Source organism: Carettochelys insculpta, chromosome 7, assembly GCF_033958435.1.
Source record: "Carettochelys insculpta isolate YL-2023 chromosome 7, ASM3395843v1, whole genome shotgun sequence".
Lineage (NCBI taxonomy): Eukaryota > Metazoa > Chordata > Testudines > Carettochelyidae > Carettochelys > Carettochelys insculpta.
Window position 1 is genome coordinate 58,630,859 of NC_134143.1, and position 25,219 is coordinate 58,656,077.

General features: G+C 41.6%; 1 protein-coding gene and 2 non-coding genes across 3 annotated transcripts in view; all 3 read left to right on the plus strand.

The window, feature by feature from the left end:
• The window catches only part of EIF3A (eukaryotic translation initiation factor 3 subunit A), a 48,406-nt gene that overhangs the window by 14,107 nt on the left and 9,080 nt on the right, over nucleotides 1–25,219 (plus strand). Inside the window, exons 7-18 of the mRNA XM_074999064.1 lie at nucleotides 1,823–1,994; nucleotides 3,784–3,888; nucleotides 4,557–4,655; nucleotides 6,014–6,130; nucleotides 7,868–8,053; nucleotides 12,027–12,374; nucleotides 13,198–13,302; nucleotides 13,685–13,798; nucleotides 14,146–14,268; nucleotides 15,701–15,854; nucleotides 17,219–17,403; nucleotides 22,067–22,155. Of these exons, the coding sequence (XP_074855165.1) occupies nucleotides 1,823–1,994; nucleotides 3,784–3,888; nucleotides 4,557–4,655; nucleotides 6,014–6,130; nucleotides 7,868–8,053; nucleotides 12,027–12,374; nucleotides 13,198–13,302; nucleotides 13,685–13,798; nucleotides 14,146–14,268; nucleotides 15,701–15,854; nucleotides 17,219–17,403; nucleotides 22,067–22,155 (1,797 nt within the window). The remainder of the gene's footprint in view (nucleotides 1–1,822; nucleotides 1,995–3,783; nucleotides 3,889–4,556; nucleotides 4,656–6,013; nucleotides 6,131–7,867; nucleotides 8,054–12,026; nucleotides 12,375–13,197; nucleotides 13,303–13,684; nucleotides 13,799–14,145; nucleotides 14,269–15,700; nucleotides 15,855–17,218; nucleotides 17,404–22,066; nucleotides 22,156–25,219) is intronic.
• On the plus strand, nucleotides 5,659–5,789 carry LOC142016212 (small nucleolar RNA SNORA19). Its single transcript, XR_012646322.1, has one exon. It is a non-coding gene; the product is annotated as a small nucleolar RNA SNORA19 (small nucleolar RNA).
• On the plus strand, nucleotides 8,170–8,301 carry LOC142016211 (small nucleolar RNA SNORA19). The gene has a single exon (XR_012646321.1). It is a non-coding gene; the product is annotated as a small nucleolar RNA SNORA19 (small nucleolar RNA).

Below are 25,219 nucleotides of genomic sequence, written 5' to 3' on the forward strand. Positions count from 1 at the left end.
TAATAGCATAGAGAGTATACTTATGAAGTTTGCATATGATGCCAAGCTGGGCGGGGCTGCAAGTGTTTTGGAGGATAGTATGAAAATTCAAAATGATTGAGACAAACAGGAGGAATAATCGAGAGTAAATAGGATGAAATTTAATAAGGACAGATGCAAAGCACTCCACTAAGGAAGAAACAGTTGCACATACATAATAGAGAAATGTCTCAGAGGAGTAGCTATGTTAAGTTTGTATCTGTAAAAACAAAGAGGAGTCTAATACCACCATAGAGACTAATGGATTTATTAGGGGGTAAGCTTTCATGGGTAAAACCCACTTCATCAGATAGAATGGAGTGGAAATATAAAGAGAGAGAGGGAGGGAGCAGGGGGGCGGGTGTGTGGGTGTGTGTAAAAATGGAGGAGAAGAAAGAAATTAGTGTCCATTGTAAGTTAGGATGATCAGTCAGGATGATTGTGGCCATTCAGTGTAGCTGATGGGGAGGTGTAACTGTCCATTGAGGGAAGTTGTTTCTGTAGAGTGTTAACCAGTTAAGATCCTTATTGAGACCTAATTGTATAGTATTGAATTTGCAAATGTGCCATGAAAATTATTTTACTTAACCTCTGAGGACAGGACAAGAGGCAGTGGGCTTAAATTAAAGCAAGGGAGGTTTAGGCTGGACATTAGAAAAACCTTCCTAATTGACTGGGTGGTTAATCACTGGGCTGCATTGCCAAGTGAGGTTGTAGAATCTTCATCATTGGAGATTTTTAAAAGCAGGTTTATACAAACACCTGTCAGAGATGGCCTAGTGGTGCTTTGTCCTGCCTTGAGTACAGAGGACTGGACTTGATGACCTCCAGAGGTCCTTTCGGTTCTGTGATTCAGGGATACAACAGTACGCATTCACCTCAGCGTCACGTGTGACCTGGAAAGGATTTTGAAGCATGGTGGGGTGCTCAGTGAGCAGCAGTTGTCATCCTTGCTGCTCTTTGGAGTTTGTAAACCTGCAACATCCATTTACAAAAAGGTGGGAAGGTGCAATTTAAGAAAAGATGTTTACAGTGCACTAAAATCAGGGCAGAGCAGGGATAGCTCAATGGTTAGCACATTGGCCTTGTAAACACAGGGTTGTGAGCTCAGCCCTTGAGGGGGCCTTTCCGAGGGTCTGGGGCTGATTAGATTTAAAAAACAAAACAAAAATCTGTTATGGATGGTGAGAAGTCCTGCTGTGGGTGCAGGAGACTGGACTCAGTGACCTCTCAAGGTCCCTTTCAGTTCTGTGAGATATGTGTATATGTAGTTCCATTCAGCACATATTTAAAATTTTATTTACTGTGTCCTTCTAAACTAACATATCCAAGTTCGACTTACTTTGAATGGATTTTTTTTTTTAAATAATTGTATCAAATTACTTTTATGGGATATGCCAGTAGCTATTCCATAGGGTTTTGCGCTGGAAGCAAGACGAAGATGGCTCTGGAAGCAGCACTTTATTGGGTGTGTGTGTTTGTTTGTATTTGGAAAAGTGGATTTTTTTTTCCAGAAATTTGAATAATAAGGGCTGATATTGACGAAGTATTTCCTTTTGGAAATAAAGCAGTGTTCCCAATTAGTCTGAACACGGAAATTTTGAGATGTCTTGTTTTCTGGCATTGTCCGTATTTTGACATGATGCAGGTTTTGAAAGAATAATTCATTCACCCGTACCTCTTACACTGAGAGGATGTTCTGTTTTACAATGAAAATACGTGTAAAAAACCCAGTAAAATGGAACACATGCAGAGATTTCTAGTCTTTCATCATTCATCTTCTGTGATTATACTTTGCCCACAGGATGTCAACCCGAGTCCTTTTGGCTACTCTGTCAATTCCTATAACTCCAGAACGAACTGATATTGCTCGTCTTCTGGATATGGATGGTATCATAGTTGAAAAGCAGCGACGTCTAGCCACCCTGCTGGGCCTCCAGGCCCCACCTACACGCATCAGTCTTATTAATGATATGGTAATTAATGATGTGTTGAGTGAAAGGTTTTGTATTTAATCTGTAGTTTCCCTCAAAATCTGCTATAGTTAGATGTACAGCTGCAATGAAAAGTATTCCGTTAATTCTTAAAATTCCATCAAAGTAGAAGAGTTCCTCGTGATTAACTGTAAAGATGTTTATAATTTAATTATGTAGCAATGTCCTTTCTTCTGATGTGCTAGAAAATCAGGCTGAAGTTAGAAATACAGACTAAGAAGCGGGACTTGCTCCATTTGAAAAACAACATGGGTAGACTAATTCTCACTCTCTTTTACACAATGAAATTTAATATTCCAGTGTACAGTGATAAATGTCCACTTTGTGTCAAAAAGCAAACCAGAGGCCTGCTGTGAATCATCCTGCAGTGGCTTTGGAGGGGGAGGGGACTAGGAAGTTTCAGGGTTTGTTTGTTTTTTTTTTTTATAACGTTTACCACATTGAAATTGGCGGGTACATAATTAGAATAGATGTTTTAATATTACATTTGCAGCATGCATCAAGGTAAGATTAGCTCATTAATCTGAATGAAGATTGACAAAGACCTAGGCCAGGGTCATGCAAGATGTGGTCCACAGGCTGGGTCTGGCCCTCCAAGCTTTTTAACCCATCCCCATGGCCTGCCCCTGTGGCATGGAGCAGAGCCACTCAAGGCAGCTAGCTGCTTCCTGTGGTTCTCTGTCCTGCCCGGGGTGACATGCAATGGAGAAGGTTGTCACATGCTGTTCTTGCCCTCCACAAAATCCTATAAATGGGCCATTGGGAGCTGAAAGATTTTGCAGGGTAGCTGCTTGGGTAAGTGCCTCCTGGCCAGAGCCCACCTCCTCCCAGACCTCAACTCTCTCCCAGACCCTGCACCACCACCACCACCTCTTCCTCAGGCCAGAATCCTCTCCTGTACCCATACGTCCTTCTAGACCCTGCTCCCTAATCCCCTGCCCAGGTCATCACCCAAGCCTACTGCAACCCCCCACCCCCAGCTCCCTCTTTGGCCCTGCACACACTCATACATCAGCTCCTCAGGCCAGACTCTTCTCCTGCACTCTTACCTTCTCCTGGACACTGCACCCCAATATCCTACCTTAGGTCACAGCCCTCTCCTACACCAGGTCTCTTCTGTACTCAACTTCTGTCCCAGACCCCACAGCCTCTCCGTAGAAAAGTGCGGCCCTTCACCACTTACCATAGTCTTGAAGTGCCCCCTCCCCCCAGTAATTATTTCCCAGACTTAACCTAGGAAGTTAGGAAATGCCTTGTTTGATTTGAGAGGAGTTTAGTGAGAGACACTTTGTCTTGTGATATTTTCCAGGTTGTCTTGAAAAAAAAAATCTTGCCCTTGAAATCACTTACATGTGTTGAAAACTGAGCTCCTGATATCTCTCTGTTTAAGCATTACTGTTTTTGTGTCTAGCAATTTTTTTGTCACTTTAATTTTAGAACACTGCGATTTTATAAATAATCTCTAATATGAATGGCTGTAGTTCAGCTCCACCCATGAATATACTGATGCAGGGACTGTTTTCATTTGTGTCTGGGAGTTGCACACCATATCATGTACACAAACCTCATCAAAATACTTATAGATTTTTTTTTCTGTTTTGCAAATGTGTATTTGCAGCTAAACAAAATGTTTAATTAAAGCATAATGAATTAAGTATTTCATTGGCTATATATTTAATTTCTTATCTACAAAGTTGCTGAGTATAATTTTTACAGTATTGAGCAAATATTGTCTTGAGCAAATTTTTTTTTCCCATTATTTTAACTTTAGGTGAGATTCAATGTAGTTCAGTATGTTGTTCCAGAGGTGAAGGAACTTTACAATTGGCTTGAAGTAGATTTCCACCCATTAAAACTATGTAGCCGTGTAACCAAGGTGAGTCCTGTATGAGTATATTGAGAAACATGAGTCTGGACAGATGATGTTAACTGTTATTTAGATTGAATGTCAGCTTTTTGGGTCAGAGTCTTCATCTGGCCCATATTCATTATTGCGTGTATTTGTATTATACATTGCTGTGTATATCTATGTTACTATGTTATATATTTTCAAAAGCATTTTTAATTTGCTATATCTTTTGGCATCAATTAAAGTGCTCCTGCAATGGAAGAGTGTTTTGGGAGTAACCTTAAAGGTGACATTGGGAAAGCGGTTAAGCTTAGCTGTTGATGGTTGTCTTTAAGTAGTTGTATGCAGCCTCTGTCTCATTGTCTTCTGGACAGGTACAGAACTGGTTGTGTAGAGAGGGGAAAAACTGCAAACCCATCTGCATTTATCTTTACTTTCACTGTGGCTCAAATACTGTCTAAAGTGAAGACTGTAAATTTGCTCCATTGCATTTTTCTAAATTCCACAACTGGTGAAGCTTTCTATGGTGTCAAACAAAAATTTGTATCAGCAATAAGTTTATACTTAGTCAGTCTTTGCTTCTTGAATTCTAAAGGGGTGTGACTTTTTGGAAAGGTTTTTGTTTAACTTGAAATGTGAAGAGTTTTTTGGGAGTTCTCAGCTGAAATAAATAGTTTAACTTTTTGGTATAACAGGTTCTAAACTGGGTGAAAGATCAAGCTGAAAAGGAACCCGAATTGCAGCTGTATGTACCACACCTACAAAACAACACCATCCTTCGTCTTCTGCAACAGGTATGATTATTAAAAATAGAGGATGTTTACAGAGGTATCTATTTGAGAATGCTTTGGAAGATTCTTAAAGCCAAAAACATAGTTTTATTTTATTTGCTAAGTAAAAATTTGCCACTGATTGTAAATGCTTGTAACTTGACTTTATCTGCTGTCTTATTTTAAATAGTGGCTGTATATACTGTTGTAGGATTTTAGAGAGACTTACTTGGTCTTAACTTAGCTTTTCAGTCTTATCATATTTATTCAGTTCTTTGTTTTCTTGTACAGTAAGGTCTCCGAGTACATGAACCCAGAGTACGCAACCCTGCTTTTATGTGGCTGACACCCCACCCCGATTCCTACAGTAAACTCTGGAAGTGCGCAATTTCCAGTTGCACTTAGCTCCACCCACCCACCCCCACCCCCCAGCCTTGGCTCAACCCTCCCCTGCCCTCAGCTTCGCTCACCCTGTGCATAGCTCCTGCTCACTCCCCACCCCCGCCTCTGGCTCTAGCTGACCACCCCTCAGGTGTAACTCTGGCTCAACCTCCCTGGCTTCATTTCAATCCCCCTGGCAGCTCACCACCTGTGTGTGGCTCTGGCTTGCCCCCACACCCGGCTCCAGCTCACCACGTGCAGCTCCAGTTCATAATCATCATTCCCCCAACCGCTGCCCTGGTTCAAACCCCTCATGTGCGACCCTGGTTTCAAACACACACCCCCCCCGCCCCCCGACAGCTGCAGCTCACCACCCAAACAGGGTTCTGGCTCGCTTCTCCCACTCACAGCTTTGGCTCAGCTCCACCCCTTGCTCTTCTGCAGCCCTAATCCACCTCCAGGCTTCACCCTCCCCAACTTCCCCCCACAGCCCAGGACTTACCTTTCTGTTGCTTACTTTCCCCACTGGGAAAAAGCCAGACCCCAACTTTTGTGAAATCTGGGTTACGCAAGGGTGCGTGGAATGGAACCCTTGCGTAATTCAAGGGTCTGTTGTAGTTAATATGAAATAGATTTGTTTTGTCAAATGCACATTTCATTGACCTGCACCCATTGCAGTGGAGAGCAGTGTTATTTCTGATGTGCTAGACAATACCTGAAGGTTAATTAGCAGCTTTTCTGTATATAGTTACTGCTGCCAGTCTCCTTCAGACAAAGAACCTAGTCAGGAAAGTCACTTGATTCTAGTTTGAGATTAAATAAAATATATGAAGAAAATGTTACGGTAGGGTTGATAAAATAAGAATAATATTTAAACATGTCTTGATTATCCTGTTGCCCAGAGGTCATTCAGGTTAACTTTATGGTATGTGCAACTGTTTTAGCTTGTCTTGACACTGATATTTATTGGGAAGCAAACTGAATATTCATATATTGTACAGGTGGCACAGATTTATCAAACCATCGACTTTTCTCGTCTAACTACCCTGGTTCCATTTGTTGATGCTTTCCAATTGGAACGTGCTATTGTTGATGCAGCAAGACATTGTGACTTGCAAGTAAGTTCCATAAAAAGATCACTGCAACTCTATGTGCATATTTATATTTGCAGCTTTCCAATGTCTGACCAAACTCTGGGTTCAAGTGAACTCAAACCTGATAATGCAGAGTTGATGTTGATGAACAAAGAAGGAGCAACTTAAGGACATGATCTCTTTTTGATGGGTTAATTTGTTACTGTTTTTATAATCTTAAATTGTATTGCCCACCTACAGTAGTGAAGGGGAGTGCAATATGTAAATACAGTAAATATATTTCAGTGATACTTGTTTAAGTGACTGCCCAAGGTATCAACAAAAACAAAATTTTGGCTATGGAAATTCTGTATTAGACAATCAAATAAAACAGTACTGGGAACTTTGGGAATTGCTCCAAAGTAATCACTTAGGGCCTCTTTCATAGCTATACTTTGTGCACGCTTTGTCTGGCTGTAGGCTAAGAAATAAAGCAGCAGATGGCTTGAAATATTTTAACTGTAGATAACTGATGCATTGCCAGTGAAAATAAAGTATATAGATATGTATTAAACATTACCCTGAATGGTAGCCTACACTACTATATTTTTGCACATGATCTTGAAGACTCAAACTGTTCATACTTCATAGCACTTCACGTCTATTTTTTATGGTGTATGGAAGACGTATACTCTAGACTCTGGTTGGTACCTAAAGTGAAACACATGCAGTTGAAGTCCTCACTGAAGTCAGTGGCAAGGCTTTTCTAGTGGCTGCTTTGGGGTTAGGCTTTCACTCTTGGTTTCTAATGTCAAATGTAAGTGGGATGAAGTAGGACAAGTTATCTGTCAGTAATGAATGGGAAATAGCAAGAACCATTCATGTGGCTGATTTTCACCAAATGCAATGTTCTTTGGATAGAATCCTTGACAGATTCTGCATCTTGTAAACATGCTTCTGTACTTATCTTTATTCAAACTTTGGAAAGACACTTCTTTAGGGGGAGTGAGTTTTTTGTTCTGTTGAATATAAGCCAGCTGCAGTAGCAGTTTCGTTTCCTAATTGTTCAAGCATCATTTCTAATATGTAGGCCAGTTTTTTTAAAAAGTAACCTGCACTTACAGCTTATCTGCCTGCTGAAATTGCACCTTTTTAAACTTAACTTGGTTTTAAAACAAATTTAGTTACACTAATGCAAACTTCTTGATGGATAAACTTCTTTGTTTAAAATTGATTACATTGTTTCACCTTGCACCTGTCAATTTAAGCAGACTTTTCACATGCACCTCTTTAACTCAGTCAGTTTAAAATTACATGTCCAGTTAAATTGGTGCATATTTGTGTTGTTCTTGGAGGAACATGTAAATTAAAATCACACCCCTGGCAATATGCAGTGGTTATTTATCGCAGCAGAATTGTATTTGCCTCTTGATATGATTTATCACCCAAGCCAGTAGAGCCAAATGAAATAATTATTTTTTCACTTTTATTTTTTAGATTTGACAGTACTTTTTGTGTGGTCAGTTTCCCTGTTTTCTGTATATTGTCATTTGGCCAGCTGTGGGTCACTGACTCAACACTGAAGAGAGACACATTATGTAAATGTAATGCTTTTTAAAAATGGTTTTATAATACCACCATGAGAAGGCTGGACTCTGACACAGGCCAATACTTATATGTTCCTTTTTGAAATGGACTATATTTTAAATTGATGTCTCTTTTTGAATATTAGGTGCCCTCTTCTTGATACTCTGAATCTTTATTTCAATGTATTTTGCAAAGGTTCGTCTTGATCATACTTCTCGAACACTGAGCTTTGGGTCAGATTTAAATTATTCTACTCGGGAAGATGCCCCACTTGGCCCTCAGTTGCAAAGTATGCCTTCTGAGCAAATAAGAAATCAGCTGACTGCGATGTCCTCTGCTCTTGCTAAGGCCCTTGAAGTTATTAAACCACCAAACTTAGTGGTAAGTGTTTTTAAGTTTTTCAGTTTTTTGTTGACAAAAATAATCAACATTCCATGAAGTGAATTGTGTCTCTGCCTCTGTTACTGCTTCTATTCAACTTTTTCTTGCCTAGTCAAATGCACATTTCATTGACCTGCTCTTATTGCATTACTGAGCAGTGTTATTTCTGATGTGCTAAACAAACAGGTGAAGGTTAATTAGCAGCATAACTGTATATTGTTACTGTTGCCAGTCCCCTTCAAACAAAGCAACTGATCAGGAAGGTCAGTGTGTACAAATTTTATGCAGTAGTAAAATGGTTATTAATGGCAGGTGGTTAAATGTGTTTTACCATTCTTTTGCTCTCTCAATTACATGATCCCCACCCTTCTAATTCCACTTGCTTTTTTTGGATTAGCCAGATATATTTGTTTTGAACTGCTGATATCTTTATGAACATTGACAGCTTGTTTGATTTACTTTCCTGCAGCACTGAAAACCATTTGGCTGACTGTAGGTAGTTAAATAATGTAATGAATACAACTAGAGTGTGAGTAGCCCGAAGCTTGGTTGTTGCTTTTTTTTTCTTTTGCAGTAATGTGTTGCTCCATCTTTCTCTTTATTATTGCTATTACAGTTTGAGAACATTGACCCAACTGTAGTTTTTAATACCCTCAGGTTGTCATGATGAACTGTATTTGTATATTTTTGAGTTAAATAGAAATGCCAGAAGGTGGTAATGTTACGTTTTGTAAATTTCAAAATTTAAGGAATAGATGGTTTGTCGGATTGAATTAGATTATTGGTCCATCTGGTAATGTTTTTGTATGGCAGTAGAAAATTGACACTTCTGAGAGAGTACAAAAATTTCAAGATGCTTCCAGCTGTATTATGAAAGACAGTATCATGTATACACATGAGAAGGTGGAATTAAGATTGCCTCGGCAGCTTTAATTCTGTAGAAGATCCTTGCTCCTTTTACTTTTTGCATATAATTAAAGAAACGGGACCCTGATTTATTTTCTCTTACTGGAGGACGTTGTCAGTGTGAAGGACCTGGAATTTGATCTCATAGTTAAAGCGAGAAACATGAGGTTAAGGTTTTCATGCCTAAGTACCAGCTCCCCCTCAATTGTGGAAGATAGTTTCATGTTGGTTTTTCGCTTTCACCTGTCTTGTCCTCCAGAGTGCACCGTGAAATAGTTGTATGTTCAGAACCTGATCTTTCACATGAATTTTGAGAGTGGACATTTAGAATAAAAACAAAAAGTATAGGGATCGAAGGGACGTCAGGAGACCTTGGTCCTACCCCAATGCTGGGGTTGGACAAGTATACCGAGGTGAGTCCCCATAGGTATTTGTGCAGCCCATTCTGAAAAACCTTCAGTGAAGGGGATTCCATATTGGAATGCTTCCATGTTGCAGTGCTTAACGATCCTTGCAGTGAGAGAGAGTCTCGTAATACCTAACCTAAATCTCACTTGCTGCAGATTCAGCCTTCACCTTCATTGGACATGTGGAACAACTAATCACTATCTTTTTTTAAAACAGTCTTTAATGTATTTCAAGGCTGTTATCAGATCTCCTCTTAAAATCTTCTTTTCTCAAGGCTAAGTATACCCAATTGTTTTAAACCCTTCTTTGTTGATTGTTTTCTAAACCTTTTACAGTGTTGTTCATTGATTTTACAAGCACAGTCCCTGTTATCAGTGTCATTAATGAAAAATATTGACTTAGTACTGACTCAGGACAGACCCTGCAGAACCTCATGTATTTTCTCCAGTTTTACAACAAACCCTAGATAACTACTCTGAGTACTGTCTTTTATCAAATATTGTACCCATCTTATTGTAATATCATTTAAACCGTTTCTCTTCTTTGCATTTCAGTACGTAAAGTAACAATATGTATTAAGTGAGCACTTACGTTGTGTTCAGAGTAACCATTTTATATATAGAGTGTTTCAGCCTTGAGTAGACTGCTAGTAAATTATTTTGAGGTGACTACCTGCATAATTAAGCACTATTACAGATAGCATGGCTGTTAGCAGAGTGTTCATAGGGTGGGTCCAAAGCCTAGTTAAGTAAATAGGGCTCTTCCCAATGATTTCACTAATTATTACATTTGGCCTTCCATCTTCAAATTCTTCATAGCCTTTGGTAACTGATTTATTACACAGCGGGGGAGAAATAGAATCCTGTAGGGTTAATTTCAGAAAGATTTCACGTTTTGTCCTCATGTTTGTACTATTGATGTGCTTAGATTTTCTAAATGTTGGCATTCAGTACTTGACTTCATAAGCATATAGTGAAAATGCCAATTATTTTAGGTGATAAATTTGGAACTTGCACTAGATTTGGGATGGATTACAGTCTATTCTTAGTTGCTGTTCTTTGTTAGATACAGTTTGACCAACATGCACATATTATGGTTGTACACAATAGTTTGAGGCCATGTTCAATATATTTTGTTTAATCATTCACCATTTTTGACCCAGGTATTATGACCCCAGTGGCTAGATGCATATGTATAAACCGGAGGTTAACGTAGCTTTTTAGTTATAATAGTGTTTAATGTGTACTTCTTTGTTTAGGAGTTAAAAGGTTGCTGATCTTTATCAAATAATAAATGTTTTCTCCATAGGGAAAGGAATCCATTAAGCTTGTACAAATTACAATATTACTCCTTTTTTTTTTGTAGTGCCATCTTAATGTTTCAGCCTTGATTTATCAAGTGTTTGCATATATGTGTGTACCATGTAATCAAAAATACATTATTCCTGGGTGTATGCTCATTAGTCATATGAGTGCATTTCCCAATATTCTTGTTGGTTGAACATATCCTTAAATTTAGTGGTAATAGCTTTGTTGGGATAATGGACAATCAACTGTGGACTAGCTTTTGTGAATGCGCCTAATGCGGCCTGCAGTTTTAGACATCCACTTGACTTGCGGATCTAGTCAGCTAACCAATCATGTAAATGCTTCCAGTTGTACCTGCAGAAATTCAGAAGTGCCAAGTTGATTTTAAAATCAAACACCCTTTATGGTTACAGTTGCAAGCTTGGGGAAGTTGTAAACCAAGTAGAATTTTTTTATATTGAGAACTTTGCTACTGTATCACCACATACTATGTCAAATTCACTACAGTGCATATGGGTGATTTTGAAAAATAAATAAAGTCTTTCCTCCCTCCCGCCTTTCTTTGCCATATGTCTGTTGCCATCTTCCTATTTTGCATCATATATAAGTGGTTGCAGGGCTTAAAAGTAATCTACATGCTGCGTCTGTTTGTTCTCATTGTAAATCTTTGCATGTGCTGATTAGTGAAGGTGTGCTGGTGATGTTGGGTAATGGGGTGGTAAGTAAAGGAAAAGTGGCAGAAAATATTCAAAAGGAGATGATCTGAAATAGTTGTTTTTAATAAATGAATTACAAGTCTCAGAGACCGCACTTGCTTTTGAGTCATCTTATAAACTTTTGTGGTTCTACAATTTTCCCCTTTTGCTCTGTAAAAGATTCAAAGAAAAATGCAGTACCGAGTGAATGATTGCACAAGTGAAGCTGGTTATGCTTAAAGTGTGATTTTGTGCATTAAAGTGAAAAAGTGTGCTTTTTATCTCTCAATTTTAGAATCATAACTGTTACTGTTACAATGATATGTAAAATATTTTCAGACCAAATGGATTTTTTTAAGGACATTCAAAAATTTCACACCTTGGACATACTTTGTAAGAGCATTAATCTGATGCTGTGGAATGTGTAATATGTTTAACATTGTACATGTAAGTAATCCGTTTTGAGACTACTTCTTATACATGTTTACAGGATTGGGAACCATGATTTCAGTTTTCAGTGAAGTTTCATGTAGTTACCAAATACAGGAAATAAGACAACTTTGAGCTGTCCATTTTACAGTGTTTCACTTTCTCGTGACTTGGGCATTTTAAAGGGATGTCAATCAATTTGTTGTCTGGTTCTTAATTTTCATTTAGCAAGAGAAGGAAGAACAACATCAGTTGGCTGTCACTGCTTACTTAAATAATTCAAGGAAGGAGCATCAGCGTATCCTTGCTCGTCGTCAAACTATAGAGGAGAGAAAGGAGCGCCTTGAAAGCCTAAACATTCAGCGTGAGAAGGAAGAATTGGAACAGCGTGAAGCTGAACTTCAGAAAGTTCGTAAAGCTGAAGAAGAGAGACTGCGCCAGGAGGCAAAAGAGAGAGAGAAGGAGCGTATTCTGCAAGAACATGAGCAGATCAAAAAGAAAACTGTTCGTGAACGCTTGGAGCAGATTAAGAAGACGGAACTGGGAGCCAAGGCATTCAAAGATATTGATATTGAGGTAACCAATTTATTGCTGGAAATTGAATTATTTTAGATTCTTGTACTGTTACTCAGATGCCTAAAATTCATATTCTTCGCTTGCTTTGTTTTTATGTGAGTAAAACATTATTAAAAATGTCAAGGTACTGGTTGAACCTCTCCCATCTGGCACCCTCGAGACCGGACTGGTGCTAGATGAGAGAATTTGACATACCACAGAAGGTCAATATTTTCTAGCACATTATCAACACTTCCACTGCTTACAGGGCTCTGAGGGGTGAATTACAGCTAAATAACAGCATAGAACACTGAGAGCCAGGACTGGTGGCTGTTGAACTTTATGGGACCATGGGAAACTTGGCCACACCATAGTAAGTGATCGTCCAGCAAACTAAAATGATGCAGGATTACGGAGATTGCCAGATGAGGGAATTACTGATTAGAGGTTCAACCTGTACAAGTTTTGGCAATTTAACTATTTGATTTGTTCAATCACTGGGTTAGAAAGTATCTACATGTAGGAAAGAGGTTGTCATTCGAGGACTGAAGATTTCTTCCATCTAGGTGCCTGCCTAGTAGTAAAACACGAAATAGTCAGGATTCTACTGGTGACAACTGACTAATCTTAGAAATCAAATACAAATCCATGAGATGTTGTCAAAGTAGAATGTAAGTTACACAGTAGACATTAATGGAAGCCTAGAAATGTTCAGCAAGTCAGCTAGTTGAAAGTTAAATGAGAAATTATGTAAAAGTAGAAGTAAACATAGGAAACTGGATTCATGCCAGGAAACAGCTGTTTGCTTTCTGTACTGTTTAATAACTTTAATATCTTATTGTAGGATCTTGAAGAATTGGATCCTGACTTCATCATGGCTAAACAGGTTGAACAGCTAGAGAAAGAAAAGAAGGAGCTCCAAGAACGTCTGAAGAATCAGGAAAAGAAGGTATATAAAGCAGTAATAGTATGGGCTTGGCTGCATAGAAATTTATACAAGTTTAGTTAAACCATTGCAAACTCCTCTGTGGACTTACTTTTATACTGATTCTAAAACAATATCAGTTTATATTGCTGCTGTAGAAATACAGGAGCAAGTTAAATTAATACACATCAAGTTTTAATTGACTTGAAATCTGCACCAGTTTAACTAAATTTGTTTAAAATGAGACCATGAATTTAACTTGTGCAACTTGGAATGTTTCAAAGACCTATATGATGGGAATAATTAAATAGAAAATATATTGCTGCAGTAGGAATATTTTTAGCATACCATGTTCGCTGTATATTTATTCAGCATATGTATACTACATTTGGTTATGTTTGTTTAGATTGACTATTTTGAAAGAGCAAAACGGTTGGAAGAAATTCCTCTGATAAAGACTGCCTATGAAGAACAAAGAATACGAGATATGGATCTGTGGGAACAGCAAGAAGAAGAAAGGGTAAGGATATATTCATTTCATGTAGCAGCACCATTTGGTTCTATGTGTAAAAACTGGTTCTGTGCCATATGTATGCTTTCCCTTCTTTGTCTTGGCCAGCTCAGTCCAAGAAGGGGAGATGTGATTTAGTTTGTAGGAGATTCTTCCAATTTATCTTGTTTTTTTCCTTCCCACTCGTGGACAGCAAATGCTTTTGTTGCCCTGAAGAGAAAGAGGCAGCTATCTGATAAGCTGCTGCTGGTTGTGGGCTCTGAGGATTGAACAACCCAAGGGGATTTGTTATTGTTTGTTATAAAGACAAATGTATTTTTTATTTTTTAAATATTTTTACTTTTGCATATTTGCAGATCACCACAATGCAGCTGGAACGTGAAAAAGCCCTGGAGCATAAGAAAAGAATGTCAAGGATGGTGGAGGATAAAGACTTATTCGTAGCTAAGCTCAAGGCAGCACGACATTCAGTTTATCAGGTAAACATCTTGTGTCCTTGTCGGAAGAGCATTCCCATAAAGTACAGGACTCATTCATGAGTGCAGTGTTCCACCTAAAAATAAAAATGAATTAAGAAATATAGCTATAAAACATAATGTCTCATTAAATTATGATGATGTTACCCTGCTATTTTTCCGAAACTTTGCGGGGTGGGGGAAAAGGACGGGGAGAATAAGCCCTTTCTAACAATCTAGAACAATTCAGATTCATATAGTTGACCCTTTAAAAGACAAACAGTGATGGCTACAAAGTGCCATTGACCCACAGAACCATTTTGTAATTCCAGAGAGCCCTCATTTTTTCATTAATAAAGTGTGAATGGGAGTTGAGATGTCCACAAGCTGATCTGGCAGATCCTGCTGCTTCTCAGACACCATCATTTATAATTGCTGTGGCGTCTGCCACAGTTGCATACGTGGATAAGTAATAATTAAAATGTATTTTAGCTGCCTTTTAATGCAGTTTAGTGTCTGGGAGTGAAGGGAAGCCAGCTTCATGTGACTAGTCAGCTCTTCTAGACCAAAAATAATACACAAACCTCAATTTCTTGTTGCTCTTCTGGTTAGATTAATCTTGAAAATGTTCCTTATCTTAAAAAGCAGATTTAACACAATTTGTGTTTCACTTGTGTCTTGTTAGTTGATTCAGCAGATCACTTACACATTACAGAGGAATCCCTGGTAGTTCAGATTTGGGACTAGATGTGTGGCCTGAGCAGGTCATACCTAGATTATATAAATGAAAGGGGAGAAGGAGATATAATAGAAGTTATGTGATTTACTTTCCTGTTCTAGCACTTTGAAAAATTTACTGAATTTTTCTGTGACACACTGGAGATTTAGCTTTTCCTCCCATAAATATTATGGAATTTAGAAGGGAAAATTATTATATTAAAATGTTTCAATTGTCTTCACAGATTACCTCGACAGTGTTGTTTTTTCTTTTTTTTTGTTTGTTTTTTTGTTTTCCTCCTAAAAATTTTAAGGATACGAAAAACTCAAACTCAATATTCTACAAAAGTAGGAATTTAAATTATTTTGTTGTAACAGCTGTTAAAGAGGTTTTAATAGCTTTCTGGAAGTTATGTGCAACTCTTTGGAACATCATGTTATTTCTGAGAGACTGGGCATTTACATATCACACTTGGGTTTCTGAGGAAACAGCACACTAGCATGGTGCATGCTGATTGTTTCTGAGACATAGACATTGCATACCTTTATGCTTAACTTCCCAGAAGGGGGTTAGCAAGATGGAAGTTTAACCATCACACTGTAAAATAGCCAGTGTGTGAAAAATTTATCGATGGTACTATTTTGTGGTTCTTTGTATCTGTGTTGAGTGACCTAAGTAACTCTCCAGCTGTTTAGATTGAGTTTGGAAGGTATTACTTACACTCTTGCTGTTTTGTAGGAAAAGCTCAAACAGTTCCAAGAAAGGTTAGCAGAAGAAAGACATAATCGTTTGGAGGAACGCAAGAGACAACGCAAAGAGGAGAGGCGTATTGCTTATTACAGAGAAAAAGAGGAGGAAGAGCAGAGATTGCAAGAAGAAAAGATGCTGAAAGGTAAATATTGAGATATGCACTGAGTAAACGGATTGATATTCTATCTCATGCCTTCTTGAACCACCCCAGAATCTTTGAGTCAGGTATAGGTCACTGTATTCCACCAGATAGATGGAATTGTTCTGTTCCTTTTCACTTAGAAGAAAGGTTGCAGCCAGATGGTGCATCTTGTGACCTGCATGTTTGTGCAGTCGCCTAGCCTGCTGGCAGCCTCTCTATGTGGACACATTCACACACTACCTCATTTGCTTACTCTCTGAAAATAGGAGAAGGTGTGGGGGGTGAAGAAAAAACAAAGAGATTGTAATGAGGGAGGGGACAGAGTGAACATGGGAGCTGGTGAGTGTCTGTTCATAGGTTTCAAATTAGGTTTCTCACTATAGGTTTCTATACAGAAGGAGAAAGAATAGAGGGAATATTGTTGCGAGCCTAAGAACACAAGAATGACTATATCAGATCATTGCAGTGTTCTCTCTAGTCCAGTTCTGTCTGTGGTGGCCAGTCCTGGAGACTTCAGGAGATGATGCTTGGAAGCCCTTAGACAATTGTGAAGTAGCTTTCCATAAGGTACAGATATTTTCCCAACCTCTTGTTAGTAAGCGATTGAAGCCTTGAAGTGGCAGGTCTGTATCCTTTATAAAACACCCCAAAAATCTTTTCTTCATTCAGGATTTTTATGTCTGGTTTATGAAATAATTAGTTGCTTATGTTTTGATGCATCCTTGAGAACTCATTGCCCATACTTGAGGTACATCAAGGATGTTACTGTGTTAACTAATATTTGTACCTTTAGCTATATTAATAAATTTAATCTGTGCAGGAGTATATAGTTATCTGTTTGATTCCTTTGTTAAATATCCAATAGCTGCTGTGTCAGATACCAGTTTCATCAACTGTTTTTTTTTTTCTGTCACTTAGATGTAAATTCCTTTCAAAAGACGAATGCTGCTTTTCAGAAACACTAGAGTGGTTACTGAAGCCAGGTCTATATTAGACCTTAAAGTTGATCATAGACATGCAATTCTAGGTACAGCAATTATGTAACTAGAATCAGCGTATCAACGAAAGACCTATCTGGCCGAGGTTGACAGGAGAAACTCTCCTGTCGACCTCTCTTACTCCTCGTGAGATTGAGGAGTACAGGCATGAGCTGTTGACCCTTGATAGTTTGATTTCACATGTCCCCCACTAGTTGTGCAAAATCGAACCCTGGAAGATTGATGCTGATCAGGTTGATCTACCCTGGGTAGCTTAGAGGTATCCTCAGATTTTTGTGGGTGTGAGTACTATTATATACCCTTTTCTCTCTTGTTCTCGGTATTGCTATTTTATTTTTTAAAAAAGAATACAAATTCTTGTTGCAGAGCGTGAAGAGAAGGAACGTATTGAACGTGAAAAACGTGAGCAGGAGCAGCGTGAATACCAGGAGCGTGTCAGAAAGCTAGAAGAAGTAGAGAGGAAAAAACGTCAACGAGAGATGGAAATTGAAGAGAGGGAGCGTCGCCGAGAAGAGGAGAGGAGAGGTTTTGATGACCCACTTTCAAGAAGGGTATTGTGGCTTGTTTTTTAATGGTCTGGTTGCTTTTTGCTGTATATCTTTTTGTAAGGAGTTAAAAATACAATTCAGTTGGGCCAATGAAAGCAGTGTAGAGGTTTACAACCAGTAAGAAAAAATTTAGTTAAATTCTGTGTGACTAGTTGCTTGTCTAGGTTAGAAGTTAAATATTTGGATACCAGCAATTGACAGTTTAGTTTATCCATTGCTGGCCACAGAAAATTAGTTGTCAGCAAATTGCACTGATACATTAAAAGGGGTAGGGAATAGATTTTCTTGTGGTAAGTACAGATGAGCTGGGAGGGATCAGTGAGGAACAAAATGGTAATGGCTCATGCTGAAGTTGTGAAGCAAAATAGCCATTAAAGGAAACTCCAGTCTCAGTATAATATATCTGCTCACTATATGAGATTAGAAGAGTGGAGGACTGCAAGATATCTTCAGAAAATCAGAACCTACCCTTTTGAACGTATAATATGCAATACTGCTGAAATAATGCTCTTTCACAGTAGACTACACTGGAAATAATCAACAGATTGATAACAGGGGAGTAAAAGGAAACAATAAGGCAGTTTTAGCATGATCAGCAGTAGCTTCACTGCCCGGGATCCCTAACCATTGTCAAATCTTTTAGTTGGCATCACAGCAATGGAGAGTTTGAAACAGGATGATGATGTAGCTTTGCAGATGATTGTTGGAAACATCTCCTAACAATAAGGCAAAGAGGAGGTCTGAAGTTAGAAAGGGTGTTCTGTGAATCATCAGCATAGAAAGAGCAGAATTTACAGCAGTGAATGTAAACTATAAACCTATTTTAAATTAATTTGTACAATAAATGTTTAAAGGTACTCTGTATGCAGAGAACCTGTAAACACTTAATACATAAGGCTATGCCGAGACTGCAGGGATTTGTCAGCAAAACAGATGTTTAGTCAACGAAACCTGCCGGCAATCCAGATTGTGAAGTGCGTTCTGTCGACAGTAAGCCCACAGAACGGAGGGCTTACGTTGACAGCTGTACCCCGCTCGCCACGAGGAAGAATGCTGCTGTCGAGAGAGATCTATTGAACAAATGTGGGTCTGGACATTCTGGGGGGGTCTAAAAGGCTTTCGGGACTCTATGCAGGTGCCCCGATGGACACCCTCTCCATAGCAGTCAGCACTCTATGGTTCCTGTCTCCGGCCTTCTTAAAGCCGTAGTGTGTGGGAGCGGCCAACCAGCACTCTGCAGTCCCCTGCACCCTCATGGCTGCATACTTTGTCAAGAGTAGCAACATGGCAGAGCAGCAGGGAGCCTGAGACACACCCCTCCCCCCGGGCCCTCATGGGAGCAGCCCCAGGGGTCCCAGGGCCCTCCCTGGGACTCCAAGAGGTGGGCCCCCTGCTGGAGTTGTGGGCAGAGGAGGAAATCCTGGGGTACCCCAAAGCCAGGCACTGCAACACTGATCTACTGTTGCATAGCCAAGGCTCTGGCCAAACAAGGCCACTCCTGTCACACCCTTGAGTAAGTGAGGGCTGCAGTAAACTGGGCCCAGGACACCGCAGGCCAAACCACCCTTCTGCTTTAATTACTGGGAGCTTCACTGGATCCAGGGTGTGGCGGGGGGGGAGATGGACACCTCACCCCCTGGCCTGAGCCTTGACTTGGGGCTCGAAGTGGTCCCCCAGTGGAGCAGGAGCCCGTGGAGAAGGAGGAGGAGGAGCAGGAGCAGTCACCAGAGGGCCAACCACCACAGGAGCCAGACTCCAAGGTGAGCATCCTTGTCATGGTGCTGGACCCAGCTCCCAGAAGCCAGGCACCTCCTGAGCACCCTCAGAACTCAGCGACGGTCCCTTCAGTGAGTGCCCAGTGTGTCATACACTCCAGGGCATGGGAGGCAGGTGCAGAAGGGGTATGTTGTGAGTGTCACTCAGTCAGGTCAATCAGGACCTCACTCTGCAGTCCCAGCATGTGGAGCCATGTGCAGCAGTAGTGTGTGCCACCTGGGCCCAGCAGACAGCCTCTGGTCATGAGCGGCATTCTGCTGCCAGGCCCAGAGTAAGCTGGGCAAGCGTCAGGCCACAGCTGGGTGTTGGGTTGGGGCTGGGCTCTCAAGTACCTGCCACGGCTGGAAGCAGCCTAACCACAGGGGTGCCAGCCTGACCCCAGACACGCCATGGAGCGTGGCACCCAGGACATGGGCATGCCGGCAGGCACAAGGCAACACCTGCTTCCGTGGGCAGTGCTGTGAGATGCAGGAATGAGTGTGGGCTCCAGGGAAGGCCAGGCTGCTGTGGCCAGACTCCCCCTTGGCCACTAGCCCATTGGGGGTGGGGCAGCAGGAAGCACGGTCCCGGAGGCACCATGGAGCCCCCTTGTAGCACTATTGTTCAAGTCTGCTGTTCAAGTCACGTATGGCTTTGTTCCTGGGACGTCCCTGTCCCTTGGCCTGTGGGGTGTTGGTACCTGCTCATGTTGTGGGGGCATGGCCTTAGGGGCTGTGTTGCATGAAGGACTCAGCCTCTTTTCTCCTTGTCATCCATACAGCTGGACCTGCACTGCCTAAAGGCCGGGCCACCCCCAGACACCACCAGGCCTCCCCCAGAGCCGGAGGAGTTGATGGCGGGTTCCGCCCTGCTTCCCCTGCCCACCCAGACCCCGCCACAGCCCCTCCTTGCCCATACCTTCTCCTCATCCCAGCCATAGCCCAGCCCCAATGGGGGCCCCTAACCCACGGTGGGAGGGGATTCCCGAGGTTGACACTGCTCAGGGTCCTGCTCCCCCTCGGGTTCGTGCCCTACCCATGTTCTGAGGACCCCTATCCCTGTTCTGAGCCCTCCCCCAGGTAAATAGTTCACAGATGGTTGCACTTCACTGTTTGTTTGAAAATAGTTTTGGACTGCACAGTTTTTCTTTCATACACATACATTTTTTGTTCAGTAATACTCACCTAATTGTTCACCACATGTGAACAATTTATGGTGTGCGTGTGCAAGTCCTGAGCTAAGGAAGGTGCTCTTGGGTTTCCCCTCCATGGGGAACAGGAGGGCAGCTGCCAGAAACTTCAGCCCCAGCCGTTGCAAGCCCAGGGGCAACTCCAGCAGCATGGCACCCAGGGACTGTCTGTGTTGCCCAAAAACGCAGGGCAAGCACATTGGGCAAAGTGAGAGCTCTGCTGTCCCTCCAGGGTGAGGTAGGGGGAGATAGGCGAGGCCACAGCAGGGTCAGGGAAGGGCTGTCCAGCGAGGTCCCTTTAAGCACCTGTCCCCACAGGGCTTCAGCAACAGCTACTGAAGGGAACTGGTGACTGGTGACCCTGGCTGACATGGTTCTGTGTGGTAGTTTTGTCGACAGAGCAGTCAGGCTGCTTTCTGTCAACAGAGCAGAATTGCTCTTCTGCTGCATTTTGCTGTCTGAATGTGATCTGTCAACAGAAGTTTTGTTGCAGAATATCTTCCGACACAAATTTCTGTTGACAAAACCCTGCAATCTAGACATAGCCTAAGGTTTTACTTGGTTATAATGGGTCATGTCATATCATGTAATGAATAATGAACACTTTTTAAAAGGTTGAAGTGATCAGGTGTCCACTATCAAGGCTGGATTAAGGAAGGGGCTTTCAGGGCTACAACTTAGGGCCATGGTCTAAGAGGGTCTCTCAAAAAGATCTCTAGGTCATCAAAAGTGCAGATCTTTTTTTGGGGCGGGGGGGTCCCTTAGTCCAGGGCCCTGTGCTGTGCAGCCTCTAAAGCCCCTGCATTCTGGCCTTGCCTGGTGGGTGGAAGAGGGGACTTTGTGTGTTGCTGTTCCTCTCACTCCCGTGACTGGAGCTGCAAGCGCCATGAAGCTCTGTCTGTGTGTTTCCACTACCTGCAGGCTCCCCACTTCTCCTCCCACAGCTCCCGTTGGTTGGGAATTGTGGCCAGTGGGAGCTGCCGGGAGCACTGTCTGCAGGTGACTGTAGGACAGTGCTCAGTCATCTGCCTTCTCCCTTCCTGGGGCCTGTGCTGCCAAAGGGCCACTGCCCCAGGTAAGTACCCTGTACCCCAGCCCTCAGCCCCCACCCACCCTTAATTCCCACCCAGATGCTGCACCTCCACCCCCATGCCCCAATCCTGATCCTCCTTTTGCACTACAAAGCCTTTAGCCCCATCCTAGAGGCCGCACCTCCAGTTGGAGCCCTTATCCCCTCCTGTACCCAACACTCTGCATGAATCCACAGCCCCCTCCTGCTCTTTGAGCCCCTCATTTTTGGCCCCACACCAGAGCGTAGGAAGCCCCAGAAAATCTAAGTGTCCCAGGCCCCTGAAGAGTTAATCCAGCCAGGATGCTGTGTATGGTAACACATTCACTTTTAAAATGTCTTCATGGGTTGAGTAATATTCCTTCATCATAAAACCTAGCTGCTGCTTAAAGTCACGCTGCAATATTGCTCATGTACTTAATTAGCGCTAGTAAACTTTTTGTTGTTAATCCAGAGTTTAAAACTAAAGAAATAGCACGTGTGTCATATTATTTGCTAAGTCTATTCCTTATCTCAGCCATTTTAACGTTATTCAAGTGTTACATTGTAGAGAACATCTGATTAATTGGTGTTCAGTGAATGGATTGTAAATATTAGAAGTTCTGTATTTTTGTGCTACTAAAGCATATGCTACTGTTTACTTGTGGCTATAGGAATCTCGCTGGGGTGATAGAGATTCTGAAAGCACCTGGAGACGAGCCCCTGAGCCAGAATCAGAGTGGAGGCGAGCACCACCAGAGAGGTAAATAGAAGGAAAACAAGCACCATAGGTGTTGGGCCCACAGTTTGTAGGCACTGTCTCCATTGTCAGTCTGTGTAGCCTTTGCCTTTATTATGACCAATATTTGGATGTTACAAAGTTATTATCAAGGATTTTTAAAACTCCTTTGTAAGGATCCCAGAGTAAGGCAGAAGGAAAATCGGTATTTTAAAATACAAATGCGGGGGAGACAGCTTGTGATTAAAAAGAAACACTTTTTCAAACTCTATCATGCTTTCTCCAAGAATTTAGAAATTGTATCCAGCTGTTGCCACCAGACATCTAATAGACCAGCGATTGCTTATGTGATTTGTCCTTTGCTAAATCTTCAGCCTGATCAGCCATCATCTTTATTTTAAAACATTTGCTGCAGAGCTCAAGAGGGAAAGAGAGTGACTAGATAACAGACTTTGTGATGATCTATCATATTTGGAGTTGTTTGTTAAGGAGTTGAGATGAATACTAAAGAACTCTATAACAAAAATTCAAAAGTCTTCTGAGAAACTGAAAATCCAGTAACTTAAAGAAGTTACTGAAAATGTATAGTGAAAGCTTGAAACCAAGATCTAAGGAAACGTCTTGAATTGAGAAGGGAAACAAATGTGAAAGGGGGAATTTAATGACACTTCTTTGAGGGTGTTCTTTTGTTGAAAATGGTGTCATGTTGGAATCATTATAAACATAAGGAAATTCAGAGGTTGTCTTGAAAACAGGCTTTCTACTTGACACCATATCATTCATCACTCAAATGTTGAGAATGACATGACAGTCTATAATCATGGACTTGCTTACAGTGCTGGCAAGACTTTGGAGTGGTCAAACAGGCTGTACCTCTTTGGTCTGGCACCCTCAGGACCTCAGTGGTCCTGAACAAGAGATTTTGCGGGACAAGGGAAGGTTAATGCTCCTGTCCCTGGCCAACACCTTCCCTCTTCCCTGCTCTCTCCAGCCACAGCTCCCTGGCAGCTGCTTGCCACCTCATTCAGCCCCCCGGGCCCAGTCCCAGTGCTCCAGTCCTGAGAGGCTGCTAGGGAAGCCAGCACTCCAGCCCAAGTCCCCCGCCCAGACCTGCCGGGAGAAGCTGTCACTCTGGCCCTGGTGTCCTGCCTGGGGGTCCCATGGCAAGCTGGTGCTCCAGCCCCAGTCTCCTGCCTGGGGCTGCTGCAGCAAGTTGGTGCTCTGGCCACGATATCCCACAGGGGGCTGCAAGGGCAAACTGGCGCTCCAGCCCCATGTCCCTGTGGGGAAAAGTGGGGTGGGGGGTAGTGCTGGGGGACACCACCTCCAGCCTGGCCTCACTGCCCCCCTGTGAGACTGTCAGCTGGTTGCCTGCCCAACCCTGTTCTCTGGTCCAGGATGAGAGAGTGCCAGTTTTTGGAAGTGCAACCTGTATTATCTTCAGTTTGTTTCAGTAGTCCTCAACTTTTTCTGACCCTGTGTTAAAACAGAAAAGAAATTGCAGATTCTACCCCCCGCCCCAAGCCATAATGAAAGAGAGGGTAGTCCTGACACATCCTATATGTGTTCACAAACCTCAGGTTGAGAACCTGTGGTCTAGTCAATGGAGAGTCAACTTTCCTGACTTCACAATACGAGGAAGATGGGCAACATAAGAAACAAAAGAAAGAATAAATCTCTTAGAACTCATGCAACAAAATTAATAATCTCCCAGGTAAAAGCTGTAATGTGCCAAAAGAGCTGAGGAAAATAAGTCTATTACTGAATAGAGCCTGAGCAGAGTGTATCATGGACCGAAGAGAACCTTTCACCCCTAAAACATTATATAAAATACTATCTTGTCTTCAAAAATGCAGATTGGTTTTAGCAGAAGGTTGGCAATTGCACTAGAATGCATACTCAATAGACATGCCTGTTTCCAGATCACCCATTTTAGGGAAAATCCATAGAGTTCACAACAAGCACTTTGAATTCCTGAGAGGGACCAGAAGATGACCTTGAAATTTATCAAAGGAGGCTGATGTTATGTCAGCTGGCATAGAAATATAGCACTAAGTAGGACCTCAATAAGTCATTTGGTGTGTTCCTCATTGTGCCAAGATAGGATAAGTACATCTAGACCCCCATCCTTGATAGATGTTCATCTAACTTGTTCTGAAAATCACTGTGATAATGTTCCATTGTATTAGCATGACTCACATGGCTCCGCAGAGGAGCTCCAAATAGTTTTTGGTTAATGTGCTTCTGATAACAGGAAAAAAAATCTGATTATATGTTTCCTGTGTGTATCTTATGTACTTGGAGTTATGAGTTAGCAAAATGTGTAAGAATTCTCAAGCTGTTATCACCCAGCAGGATTCAAGAAGAGTTAGAGACCGTAGTAGCACACCTCCCATCTTTTGGTTAACATGAAACCTGGTAGAAGAATTCTGCCTCAAATGCAAAGTCATCCTACTTAAAGCACCATGGACCTTGTAATGGAAATTGGGTTGTAATCTTGACTGCAGAGTGACTGCTGCCATTCTCTGATGAACTGAACAATGTGTGATCATTTTTTTTTTTTTGTTGCAAGAATTTATCCCTCTAGAACATTCTGCAGTCAGGTACAGGTCCAATACAGAAGCTTGTACAGATGTGTAAACTAGATGCCATTCTTACTGTATTCAGTGCTGTTATGAACAAAGAGGTGCAGTGCACAGGTCAAATATATAGAAAGCACTTGACGAAGCATTAGAATAAACAATCAGTCTTGAGTACTGTCAGGCTAGAAAGCTCACACTCATATCCAGGGACATCTAATCTTTTCTGCTTTGAAGACCAAACACATCTGAAAAGGTGAGGGAGTCACAATCAGTATTATGGGGGCAGATTCTGCCATTGGTTTGCTCCTTTGGCATCACTCCAGAATGGGAGAGTCTCCAGAGAGCAGAGTCAGCCTGTTGGTATCCAGCACCTCCTTACTAGTGCAGAAGCTGAGGAGGTTGAGAGGTGGGAGCACATTGTCCTCTGACCATTCTGTGCTACATTATGATCCCTAGGGGACAGTTGCCAATAAAGCATCCTAAGGCTGCTGTATTGGCTCTGTGCC